Raw genomic sequence first — 14,410 nt, 5'->3', positions numbered from 1 at the left:
TAAATACATATCTACGTTTAAGACTAGATTCGTATGCGCCGGCGATAATGAACATAAATATTTGAACTACGATATTTGTATCCTTACAAAAATATCTTCTTTACAATTATAACGGTTCAGAAATCTGAACAAAACCTCCTTTTCACCTTACGCTACACTAATCTTCATACAAAATGTATGGTGTTACTCGGGTATGCTGTCTGTTTGAAAAACTCTCTGTTGACATAAAGGTTAATTGATTATTAACAGAAGTTTACCAGGAATTAGAAGCAATCACGAATACCATTAATTTTGCTAAAGCAGGAAACTTTTATTCTGATACTCTAAACCTCACAGACATTCAAGAAATTGTCTCCACAGAAGATTTTAACATAATCTAATTAATCTAAAATGTGATGATATTCATGTACATACATATCAGAGACCTGCATTGAGTATGATCGATTCGGTTTAAYCAGCCTCGCTCAAACCGGTCACAACTCAGCACAACGGTTCGTTACAAATTTTTCCGATCGAGTTTCGTGCTTAAAATGAAGGAGTCCGATCAATCGGTTTGAGTGCTCTGCTTACTGATTCAAACTGATTTTTTGGTTCCGGTATGATGATTGGAAGTGATTGCACAGAAACGGTATGATGATTGGAAATGATTGTACAGAAAAAGACCATAGAGTTCAACGATGCACGAAAACTCAGACATCGATCAAGTGTGTGTTTGAATTGATTGTGATGGAACCAATCAGATCGAAAATTTCCCGGCATATATATTGTATCTGCATAGTTTGTATGTACATATTTGTGTTTTAACAGAAACAAGTTGCGATGCATAAAAGTAACCACAACATTACTGCATATATTTCTTCATTTTCAACGCTTAGCATTTTTATCATAATATAATATATTATAATCTTTTGCGCAAAGGCGTAGGGTAGGTAGGTGAAAAATTGATTTTATCATTTGCGGAATGCCGCCGGGCAGGTATGTAGCGTACGTTTTCAGCTCTTAAACTCCTTAAATCCTTTATATTGAAAATAAAAAAGGATAAAGATCCTTTTTTTCAAATGTATTTCTTGGAAAAATAAGAATTCATATTTTTGGACTACTATACATATAATAATTGTGGCATAAATTTTATATACCAATTAAAATAATAATTTTAAAATGAGCAATGATATATTCCCTATCGAACCACGCGGTTTGACCAAAGGGGATGATTGTGATCGAGCGGAATGTAAGCAACATTCTCAAACATTCTTTGCTGCTCACACAAGGCATTCGATCGAACAAAATCATTACGAAACAAGCAACAGTGATTGGAACTGATTGTTCGCTTTGAGCTCGCTCACTTTAGATCATTCATTTTTGTTGAAGCAAAGTTTTCCGTCACATAAAATCCGAGTCCATGATCGGTTATGATTGAAAAAATTGTGATCGTTGCAGCTCTCTGATACATATGTAGAAAGATGCTATAATTACAATATACAAATATCCTGTAATAAGTAACCGTTGTAAGTTATAAATTTTAATACCTTTAGCATACAAACACGGCAAAGTCCGATTGGACTCTCAAGTTGCAAAATTTTAAGCGAATTTCAAAATAACTTCCAAATGTAAATTATCTGGGATTAAATATTTGTCAACAGGAGTCTCCTGACAATTGTACCTTCCCATTGCTTGAAATAAATTAAGCAAAATGTAATGTTATTCAAGAAATTGCTAACCGTCAAAACCTACCGAACTTTGACAGTTGACTGGATTGAGTAGGTTTTGACGTTTTGCAATTGGAATGACTGGAATGGCCAGATTGAAATTATACCAAAAATATATGTGAACGGAGGAATTTATTGCCGTGTTCAAGATCGCTAATAAAAATTTAAGACATTGAAAATCAAAGAAAATGCGAAATTTAAATATATATCATGAAACGTTTTGTAATTTGATGCATAATAGAATTAATATTCTATTTATTAATTGAGAACTAACAGGCTTAATTCACCTTATTAAGTATTGAAATATCGAAAGTCAGTTGTTTTAATATACCATAAAATCATAAAAAAGGAATTAAGTAGTATCGCCATATATTAAAAGTCCAATATATAATAATTTGCAATCGAAATAAATGTTGGGAATGTTAATTTAAAATGTCCAAAAATTCTTATTTGGTGCAATCTGGCCATAATGGAAAATGTTATAAAAAAAACGCTTATTTTGAGGCGCTCTCATACTGGAATAAGTTGGGCATCCCATTATCCCTGTCACAAACTAAAAAGAACACTTGCTGCCATTTTGAATATACTGAATAGAGATCATCATAGATATTAATCGATTGTCTTCTTTTATATTTTGTAAACAACTCAAACACGSAATGGTTAAAAATAAATAAATTTTACATAAATTTCGTAAATATTATGAGACAAAGTCAACATATATTTATATTGATAAGTATATTTTTTTACTATATTTATTTTAATTCAATTGTAAAACATCTCTGAATAATGAAATGTAATAGATTTTATGACTGTCACTTACAGAATAGCAAAATCGTATTAAGTCTCAAAAATTGTCTCTCTACGCAATTTTCCGGGATATTTGACTTGGTATTTCAAAACAGTGGTAACGCAAAGTTAATTCTCAAACGAATCTTTATTTAATTAAAAAAATCGTTATATGTGAAGACAGGCGATTGCTTGGCTCATAAGCTCAAAATTGTTACAAGCATAAATAATTGTTTGAAAAGTATTATCTTTCGTTGCGGCAATGGTTTATGCAACTAACATAAAATAACGGTTGTCATTGGGATTAATAAGATAAATGTTCACTTAATTTGGATGCATTATATTTTCTTTCCTCCACAATTTATTATTACTTTGTTTGTTATTAAAATAACATGGTTTACGCTCTAATTTATTGTTGTAATAAAGTATGTACAGAAATTTTAATAAGTGGTAGTAAACACAATATTAGATAAATCGGTGAAAATAAATACTGTGATTTTACTGCTTTGCGAATTTCAATAAGGCTATCCAACAATCTTATTGCAAATAAACTAGCCTACGGTACTTACGATAAAATGCCAATACTCCGGGGATAACGATTCCAAGCGCAAAATCCGATCTTCAGCTTGCTTCAGTCGCAAATTCATAGGCAAGTGATAATTTATTTTATGAAACAAGTGTTTTTCAATAGGTTCCATTCTTTTTCTTTTACCAATAACTGAAATATTTTCGTTGTCTTTATTGACATACTTAATCGATGTTTTATTCGCCATTAGTTTATCGAGAGTATCGAAATAATTTGGCCGTATTTGAGGTCCTGAGGCGTTTTTTACTCTGCAAACTAGAATAAAACTATTGTTTAGTCGATAAAACAAGTAACATCTTTTTGTGAAAAAGTAATCAAATGATAGTAAAAACGTTTACATCATATATTCGATTTGAAGAGATGTCTTTTGAAAACATTTTGATCTCTTTTAAATAATCATCAATCCGGTACCTCGTTTAACGTATTTATATCCTGAATAGGGATATTAGGTTAGCTACGAAGTTTATAACACCCTAAAGCAAACGTCGAAAACCGCATTACGTGAACTATTCCCTAAACCTGTCCGATCAAAATCAATATAAATTCATTTTTATACCTTTCAGGTATAGCTACGATTCAGTCGAAGTAAACATATTTTCTTGTTGTTGTGCGAGTCGCTCCTTGAAAGGATAGATAAGAACACGTGTACTAAATTGCATTAAGATCTTTTAGTTTTTAATCAAGTTATCGCTTGCACGGAAGGAGAGACAAACGTTAGTAGAAGTTAAATTTCATAAAAATTTCCTTCCATCACTCGAAGCCTCTCTAACTCGATGTTTGTTTTTGTGGATTATGGTGATTGGATATAGGGAAGTTAAACGGTTATTGTTTAGCCCTTAACTGGTGTAATATTTCAAATTACATTGAGAAAAAAGCATATAAATYGAATGTTTTTACAAACTATTTAATTTAGATTTTGCAAATCTACGGATTTTTAAATAATCACCTTTTTAACAGAAATCAAATATTTATTCCGTTCATTATAAAGTCTTCATTCTATATTTTTTATAACTTTCAGTCTTCGGCTTAATACTAGAGCAGTATTTATAGGTAGTGGGATCCATTTAGACACCACGATACGGGTTACGTGTTAAATGTTATTCTAATAAGTGTTCTTCTACCGCTTTTTCTCTCTCCGCTGTTAAACATTATTGTTATATGGAGAGATCGTTCTCACACCAATCTACAGGCTTAGTGCATCTCACAAGTTGGCGATGTTGTTAAGCGTTGTACTAATAAACATCGTTCGTGAATACATCAGAGAGCTTTTTTCTTTTTTGCTGATCGAATCATGTGGGTGACCATTGCACTTTCACTTACAGATATATCTCTCTCAAAGCAATGAACAGATAAATGCAAGAGTTGACGATGCTGTTAAGTGTAATACTCCTGATAAATTATTGCGGCTTAACTTATATATAACTCCATATCAGTCTCGGTTAGATTTAAGTGATACAAACAACCGTTAGATGAACCAAAAATTCTGGCTGGTATCGGTCAATTCAATTGGTATGGTCGATTCTCTTTTACAGTATATCTCTGTCCAGATTCATCCACGCCAGCAAAATTGGTGTTTTTAGCTCCTGCGCGGCTAAGTACTGGCGCCCATTCGCATACACAGCCCTTGTAATTATGCCCCAAACATTTTCAATGGGGTTTAAATCCGGACTTCTGGCTGGCCATCCTAGCAACTGTAGAGAACGCGAAGAAAAAAACCCTTTTGCCTTCTTGGAAACGTGGATGCTGACATTGTTCTGCTGAAAGGTAAACGTAATTTCGATCTTATCCTCCAAATACTCAATAAGCACATCATCCAACATCTCAATATATATTTCTGAATCCATTTTCGTCGTAATAAAACATAAGGGCAATTCAGAATCTTGTGAATCTGAGTTTGCAAAATTATGCAATAGAAAATATTTACCATCAACAATCAACGTCTTTTTTGTGGTTTCTGTGCAACCCTTGCCAAAATTGGAAAATATGCCAAAAAACAGTTTTAGGGAAATTGACGCTTTATTTGATGAAGCTGCTGAAAAAATTATGGACATTGAAGGTAAGGAATATTTTTATGCGACACAGCACAAATTTCATTGATCAGGTTGTGATGGACGGAATACACGAATCCTCTGTCTTAGACGTGAGTACGTGGCGAGGTTCTAACATCGACTCGGACCACTACCTTGTAGCAACCCAGATTCGCACCCGCCTCTGTGCGCAAAAAACGCATGCCATCAAACACAAGGAAGGTTCGACGTCGAGAAGCTGCAATCACAACAGACCATCGAACGATTTTCTACCCGGCTTGCACTCCTGCTCTCTGAGAGCACTGGTCAACAACTCGGTATAAGGGAACTGTGGGACGGCACTTCAAACTCTTTACGTACAGCCGCAACCAAAACCATTGGTTTTCGGAAAGTACAAAAGAACAGCTGGTAGTGCGAGGAGAGCCGTGTTGCAGCAGAGAGAAAACAGACTCTCTACCTCGCAACGTTACGATCGACCACAACACGTGCGGTATGGGATAGATACTGAGAGTTGAAGATGGAAGCCAGACGCCTTTGCAGACAGAAAAAGAAAGAGGCCGAAATGGGGGWATATGAAGAGCTTGTCAAGCTGACCGACAGGGGTAAAGCTCGAAATGGTCTTGTATAACCCCCAGAGGTGATGTAGTAACCGATTACCAAAGCATACTTAAAATATGGAGRGAAAACTTCTCCAGTCTGCTGAATGGCAGTTAATGCATAACGCCAGAAGAAAGCGAACCCGATTCCCCAATCGATGACGACGTAGCAGACGTTACATTGTCCGACCATGAAAAAGTAAGAATAGCAATTACCCGTCTAAAAATAAAGCAGCGGGAGCCGATGGTTTGTCGGACGAACTACTCAAACACGGCGACAAAGAACTGATAAGGAGCATGCATAAGCTTCTTTGTAAAAGATGGTTGGACGAAAGCATGCCCAACGATTGGAATTTAAATATGTTCTATCTATCGAGCGYATTGTATGAAAAATTAAAGCCTAATGTCAACAAACTGATTAGACCTTTTCAGTGTTGCTTTAAGTCTGAGAAATCAACACAAGACGAGATATTCACCATGCGTAAAATTTCGGAAATTAGTCTGGTGGCGAACGAGGGCAAAACGAAATATCTTCTGTCATCACACAACCAGCCGTCGCACTCGCTAATAGGCTCCCACGTCACTGTTGAGTCATAACTTTGAAGTCGTTGATAATTTCGTCTATCTTGGAACCAGCATAAACACTACCAACAATGTCACTCTTGCCAACAGGTGCTACTTCGGACTGAGTAGGCAATTGAGAAGCAAAGTACGCTTTCGACGAACAAAAGCTAAACTCTATAAGTCACTCATATTTCCCGCCCTGCTATATGGTGCAGAGGCTTGGACGATGACAACAACTGATGAGTCGAGAGAAAAGGTCTGCGAAAGATTTATGGTCTTTTGCGTGTTGGCCACGGCGAATATCGCATTCGATGGAACGATGCGCTGTATGAGATATATGACAACATTGACATAGTTCAGCGAATTAAAAGACAGCGGCTACGCTTTCTATGTCCTGTTGTCCGAATGGACGAAAACACTACAGCTCTGACGCTTTACCCGCCGAGGAAGTAGATGAAGACCTCCTTTCCGTTGGAAGGACCAGGTGGAGACGAACCTGCCTTCGCTTGGAATATCAACTTGGCGCGACGCAGCGAAAAGAAGCAACGAATGACGCACTATAATTTCGTAAGCGGTGCCTACGCCAGTAAAGAAGAAGAAGATCTCCTGCTTCTGTTGCGAATTGTGAAAATAACTTGGTAATATTTTGCAGCGTTCACTTAGGATTTAAAATTGTCATGTGTGGTCATGGTTCTCAGTGGGCAAAAAACATATTTTTTCTGTGAAAAATCAAAACCGTTTGTAATTTTTAGTGTTATTATAAACAGTCTCTAGCTTTAGTCTCAAAATATTGCCTCAAATTTGAGACCTGGTAGTTAGCAGGTTACAAAACCAAAAAGAACTCTTGTCTGCCATTTTAAATATACTGAATAGAGATAGTCATAGATATTAATCGATTGTCGTTTTTTATATTTCGTAAGCAATTTAAACACGAAAAGTTTAAAAATAAATCAATTTTACATAAATTTCGTTAATGTTGTGAAACAAAGTCAACATATATTTTTATATTTTGTTTATAATTATGTTTTTTGGCTAWGTTATAGAAAATTTAAATTTTGTTATCGATATATTTATTTACATTCAAGTATAAACAAATCATTTACATCAATAGCAAAATCGTCTCAAGTCTCAAAAATTGTCTCTAACTTAAAATCTGAAATTTAGAGACTTGATACTGTATCACAGTACAGAATCGCACGGTTAGACTGCATGTATTGCAATTTTKACGTTCCACAATATTGTTTCAGTTAACTATTGTTAACTTGTATATATCTTCGTTAATTAGTATATATCTGAGAATTATAATACTATATAGAGATATATTTGTATGTCACATTATCAGCATCCATTCAAAAGAGTTGGTAGAGAACTAAAAACATCACGTTCTTTAAGCCACTGGCAGATTTTCATTATCGAGGCTTTTACTTAAAATTACAAACCAGAAATTAGCTATATTTTTATTAGTAATGGCTCCTATAAAGGTTTTTTGTACCATACTTGATGTAAAGTTTATTGTGTCTGACATATTTAGTCATTGGTTTATTTCACTTGCAACTGTAGTAGTTTGTGGGATGTATATGTGGCGGTTAAAGGTGTCATTAAGTAAAACACTATTTAACCAGCTACTTAATTTTATTATATTAATTTACTTACAAGTAAATCCGACTTACAAATATATTATTAATACGAATATAAATGTTTTATGTTGAGCGCGAAAGAACACGTGTGGTCTCGTCCGATGATCAAAAGGAATAGAACGAATTAGAGAAGCTAATATGAGGTGATCAATATTGTAACGGGATTAAATATTTTAGTTTGCTGAATACAATGTTACCAGATGAAAGTAGTTCAGTAGTTACAATATTAGTAATAGTTAGTAAGTGGATCTGTTACAATTTGGAGAGATGTTAATCGCTACATATACATTAAACGTGTGATTCTGTACTGTGATACAGCCTCAAATCTCTAAATTTGAGATTTTAAGTTAGAGACAATTTTTGAGACTCGAGACGATTTTGCTATTCTGTAAGTCACTGTCAAAAAATCTATTACATTTCATTATTCAGAGATGTTTTTACACATGAAGGAAAAATAAATATGTCGATAACAAATATTAAATAAAAATATATCTTGACTTTGTTTCATAATATTTACGAAATTTATATAAAATTTATTTTGTTTGATTATTGTTTGAGTTGCTTACAAAATATAAAAACGACAATCGATTAATATTTATGATGATCTCTATTCAGTATATTCAAAATTGCAGACAGGAGTTTTTTTTAGTTTTGTGACCTCTTAGTTATTAGTTCTCAAATTTGAGTCAATATTTTGAGACTAACCTTTAGTGAATAGTAACTAGTCACAAATTAAGACTTTACGTCTCAAAATGTCTCAAATAGAGACTGGTTACAAAATCCCGCTATAAATTAAATGGAGGCAATACCACCCAAAATTAGAAAATCACAGATGTTTCCTGCTACTGTGATGCATTACAGTTTTGTATCTTCAGTTGTGGCATTTTATGTTTTCGATTAATATCATTTTGTAGACATGGCAATGACTCGAATAAGAATACAAAAGCAACCTTCTCATGGTCTCAAGAAACAAATATACAAAATTCCACAATTTTTGTACTCAAGTTACAACTTGCACGAACAGACGGACGGAACAGTCAATTGAAATTGAACTCGTCTGGCCTTCATAATTATTTAAGTATATAYATATGTATGTATTATATAAGTCTTTATCCATCACAATTACTTTAGGAATTCGGCCCATCCGGTACCAAAAAATTAATTAACTGAGTTCTTGAGCTTTATTATAAAGTAACAAGATAATAATAATAATGTCAGTACTAATACTGAATGTACTTACCTTTTAAAAGACATTTTGAACTATCTTGCTTTACAACGGTAGTATTTACTCGCGCACATAAATTTTCTACCGGAAAATTGGGATGAGTTCCATCGTCTAATTTTGCATAGTTAGGCATACTTCTATAGTCAATAATGTTGTTTTGATTAATCTCATCACGTTTTTTTTGGAGGTAACATGTAATACGCTTTTTAATCTCATTTTTGTCAACTGATATTTGTACTAAGTCATTTGGCACAGAAGTTTCATTACATATCTGAGTTTTTAGGAAAATAAAGTTGTCTTTGTCGCATGCTGTAATAAAAAAATTAAGTGCACATTATTTTCTCCAGTCATGTCTTCCATTATTTTATAATAAAACTGTAGTATGCTTCAATTTTAGTAACGATGTTCGAAAAAACATGAGCGTGGGTGACAAGAGTCGACAATTAGCCAACGCGCAACAATATATGTACATAACTATCAGAAAACTGCAACGAGCAATACATTTTTGTTTATACTGATCCGTCACTCTGTCTGATTCTATCACTTCAGTTCACGTACACGTAGCGCACCGTTTGTTATCAAATCAGCGATAAATAACAAATTTGAATCACTAGCTTATACCTGATTTGTTTGTGAACGTTCGCATCAGCAGTAAATACCCGAAGTGATACAAACTCACGCTTCAATGATTGAAATGATCGACATATAATTATGTATAATAGAAAATCCAACAAGTACATACATAAAAGAAATGTATGTACGTACTCAATGGAATTTCCATTGTTTAGGCATCGACAATTTGTAACATGCGCACATTTTCAAAGCTGATACATTTTTTGCCATACATTCAATCATGTGTCCAGCATTCAGTCCAGCAGAAAATTGTTGTTGTTTGCTGTACTTACAGATTTACCCAAAGATTTACTCGTAGATTTACTTATAGTTTACCCAAAGTTTCACATCAATGCAAACAATCCTCGCAACGCTATAAACTATCATGATACGATTGGAACCGAAGCCAGCCATACCATTTACACGATCGTGATAGCCGAGGAACAGATTGTTCGTATTGCATCAGATTAGTTGACGCTGGCGGCTACTCGAATTGATAAAAAATGTTGCCTATGCTGAACTGAATTGATTGTGTTTTTGGCACGATTGTTTGTTCTGAGCTTATCATACTCGTTGCAGCTCTCTGATAGCTATATTTTTGTATAAGTATTATTAAGAAGTTCAGTAAGATATATACAGTTGCGAGCATTGAAATAGTAGTGGCTATTGACAAAAATAGTTTCGCTTAAAATTTTGTTTCATTTATGGTATTGAAGTTGATTATTATTCTAGTTATATTCTCTGTACTCTAACGGTCCTGTTATACACAACAATAAGTGCGAAACACTTGCCGTCACTTTTTTACAGCTAATTATATTGTGATATCTGTTTTTATGATGATTGGAMAGAGATTACTTTTACTAAAAAATATTTAATTTTATCAATCAAGAAGAAAGTTTCTTGTTATTTTATTTRTTATCCATTGGAAAAAGCTAAAAAAATATGACTGTGCATATTTTAGTGGGCCGCGAGCATGGATAACATGATACGAAAAGTTTCGTTTCGAGCATTGGCTCTCTTTTTCTCTCAAACCCGTTCCCTGATTATTTGATAGCGATGAAGGTCAGGGAATTTCTGACAATTGATTTCAGAAAAGGCGGGATGCCAGAAGTAAACCGCTATAATTACCTGACAAAATTAGCGTGAAATGAAATTTCATTGAACTGTGCGAACATATTTTGGCGAAATAAATATTTATGTAAATTAATTAATGATTTAGCATTTTAGCATTTATATATGTATGCATTTTCAAAGTGTTTAATTTAGTGTTTTGTATAATTTATTAATAATATTTTTCAATCAAAGAGTTTCGTATCATATTATCCATGCCGCGAGAAGCACTGCAGTGAAGAGAAACGAAAATGGATTCAATCTCTCATAAACAGTGGTGAAACATACACAGAAGTAGAAAGTATGGTAGGGTGTTTAGCCACAATGAATCGCAAAGCAATTATTTATAAAAAAAAAAAATAAAAGATCAAAAAAGGGGCGCAAGGCGGATTTTTTTGTATTCTGTACGTAAAGTTGTAAGATGTGTAAGACTCGGCCTACAATGTCGACTGTGGAGGTTCGGAACGAACTGAACTTGCCCTGCGGTGTTCATACAGTAAGAAGACTTTTACGTGAACATAATTTATTTGCCCGTCCTCGAAAAGTGCTGCTACTAAAATCATGTAGCTCGACGTCTGAAATTCGCCAAAGAACACTTACCTTTGCCGATTGAGAAGTGACGCAACATATTGTGGACTGACGAGTCGAAAGTGGTTTTATACGGCCGTAAAGGGTCCCGTCAGTATGTAAGAAGCCCCCCTAATACAGAGTACGACCCCAGGTTTACCACAAAAACTTTGAAGCATGGCGGTTCGAGTATCATGGCTTGGGGCTGTTTTTCTTATAGAGGCGTAGGCCCAATTTACAAAATTACTGACACAATGATGCCATTTGCTGAAGAGGACATGCCGCTGAAATGGATATTTCAGCAGGACAATGACCCGAAACATACCAGTAGGGTGGCAAAGGAATGGTTTCGGGTCAATGGAATTGAGGTCTTGGATTGACCAGCTCAATCCCCTGACCTCAATCCCATTGAAAACCTTTGGGCAGACGTTAAGAAAGCCGTATGGAATGACAAACCCAAAAACAACAATGAGTTGTGGACCGTAGTGCAGCAGGCATGGCAGAACATACCACTAAAAAAATGCCAGAGTCTCGTGGATTCTATGAAGAGGCGTTGTATTGCTGTTATAAAAAATCATGGCCATGCTACCAAGTACTAATATCTCGTATAGACGGAACTTCCAAAAATCCTTCAGYTTAAAAAAAAATTTATTACTTTACTACTATTTTACTGCTCCCATCAAATTTCATATATAACACAACTTTGTGAATAAATATATCTTACACCCAAATTAAAATATTTTTATTAATAAACATAGCCAGGGAAATGTGATAAACTTTTCCCTTTCAATTGATGTTAAAATTGTTTAGAATTTTGCATAACTCACAGGTATGTAAAACTCTAACACCGTCGTGATAATTCGTGCCMGAGCTCGAGTGAAGTGAACTACAGTGTAACATTTAAAATGAATTTGTGCAAAAAGGACACTCTCGGTCAAATCCTTAAAGTTATACGAGTTATTCCGAAATACATAATGTATGGTAAAAGTGCCCGGTCAATCTTTAAAACTATAGAAACGAAATTCCGAAATACACTRTGTAAAAGTGCGCGGAGAATTCTTAGAAACGAGATTCCGAAACCGAAGTCCGTATTAAAACCAGGATAACACAATTACCAGTCCAAGTAATGTCAGTATACAGCAGCTTCCACAGATCAGCACACGGAAAAGTAACGGGCATTGCCCAAGAATAAGGGCTTAACCTCTCGAAAAAGGATCCAGTGAACCATTCAAGATTAAAGTAGTGCAAGTCAGTTTAATTGCTTCTTGATTTTTATACTAGTATATGAAGAATACCACGTACTAAATTTAGTAGAAATCAGTCAAATGAGCAATCAAGACAAAAATTAATTGTTTACCAAAATCGTTTCTTTCCTCACGTATTGACGCATTTTTGAGGACTAAAGAAGCTTTTGTAAATACAACATATACTTTTCTTGCACGGTTTTTCCAAACTGTATAAATAAAGGATAAACGGAGGACAGCTAATCATAACGATTAAATATTTTGTAATTAACGCCCGAACTTGAATTAAACACCGCCAATATACGTCTACAGTTGTTATATGGATAAAAAGTGCTTATTACATTGGTAGTCGAAAAAGTTTTTTCTTATTTCTAATCTTTAAAATAAACAAATATATATCACTTTGGTCGAATTAATTAAACGGTAAACACTTACAACAAATTCACATTTTACACTTTTTGTAGGCTTTATAAGTAAGAAATCTATATTTTAAAAATTTGCTTTTATACTCGTAGTGGACATCAAGACATGTGATACAGTCACCAGTCAGGGTTATTTTTTAGAGCGCTTACGAAAGCCGCCAACGAAGAAAGGAGTACTACGCAAAAGTACTTGAGTTATAGCTTGAAAAATGTGGGAAAGATTTTTTTGTTAATAAAAATAAAAAAACACATGAAAGTACAAACAAACAAAAACATTGTAGTTAAAAATCCCTCATATTTGGCTTTTAAGATGTGGCAAAGCTAAGAAGATTGCTAAGTTCCTTATTACACAAAGCAACTTTTGTTGCGGCAACTCTTGGTTTATAGGCGAGGGGGCGACGAGGAGAGGAGAATCGCGCCGAGTTTCCAGTGTTCAGCAACTCGCTTTGTGTTCTTATTCGTTACAGTTCGCTGCGACGTTTTTCTGCATTCGTGTTCTTTCTTTCGTAGTACATAGTTGCATTTGCGTATAGTATTTTGAAATTAATATTTTGAATATATTCAAAAAATTTAATTTCATTTTTGGTACGTAATTTGAAAATATGTGTACAAATATACATAATATAATATAAATATTTTAGAAAATGGAGTATGACGAAAAAATCGAATTAATTAAAGATATTGTGAAATGTATGGAGGAAGCCATACAAATTGACTAAGACGATGGTGAAGATCTGTTATATAACCTTTGTTTTAATTTTGAATTATAAATAAAATGTATTCTTAATTGACAGAACTGATTAATATATGTGATAGAGTGGCCCAAATACCTATAAGGAAAAAGAAACGACAATGGGTTAAAGTAAAGTGAAAGAGAATGAGAAAAAAACTCGAACAGACTTGCGCAACACAAGTTGCTCGTGTGAATGCAATTGGCAACAGCAAAAGAGAATCGCCCGAGAATCAGCAACAAAACTTGCTTCGTGTAATAGCCGAGTAAGTAAACGCGTTTTTCTCTAAACAAACGTTTATGAACGTGACTCCATTTGAACTACTCAACCGATTTTCTTAATTTTTTAAATGTTAAATGGCTAGCATCCATACAAGATTCATATTTTTTTTTATAATTAATTGACAATGTTATAACAAAATTTATGTAAAAAAAAAAATCATAGGGAAAATTAAAAAAGAGACAGTTATTACTTTTTTATTTATCAAAATTTTTTCATGTACTTTTTAAGAATAAATTGGGTTTTTGTGTTTTAGACGATCCAAACATGAGAAATCGTGTCTGCCAGTGAAAAACATCTTATTCACAAAGTCAGATG

General features: G+C 34.1%; 1 protein-coding gene across 1 annotated transcript in view; it reads right to left on the bottom strand.

Moving 5' to 3' along the window:
* Nucleotides 1-3,061: 3,061 nt before the first annotated feature.
* The window catches only part of LOC108973194 (molybdopterin synthase catalytic subunit), a gene marked incomplete at its 3' end in the record, with an annotated part of 12,644 nt that continues 1,295 nt past the window's right edge, over nucleotides 3,062-14,410 (bottom strand). Inside the window, 2 exon segments of the mRNA XM_018940262.1 lie at nucleotides 3,062-3,333; nucleotides 9,143-9,436. Coding sequence (XP_018795807.1) covers nucleotides 3,062-3,333; nucleotides 9,143-9,436 — 566 coding nt within the window.

Source organism: Bactrocera latifrons, unplaced genomic scaffold (genome assembly GCF_001853355.1).
Source record: "Bactrocera latifrons isolate USDA-ARS-PBARC rearing strain unplaced genomic scaffold, ASM185335v1 scaffold_469, whole genome shotgun sequence".
Taxonomy (NCBI): Eukaryota; Metazoa; Arthropoda; class Insecta; order Diptera; family Tephritidae; genus Bactrocera; species Bactrocera latifrons.
Note: the sequence above shows the minus strand (reverse complement) of the source record. Positions and strands in the feature narration are given on the sequence as shown.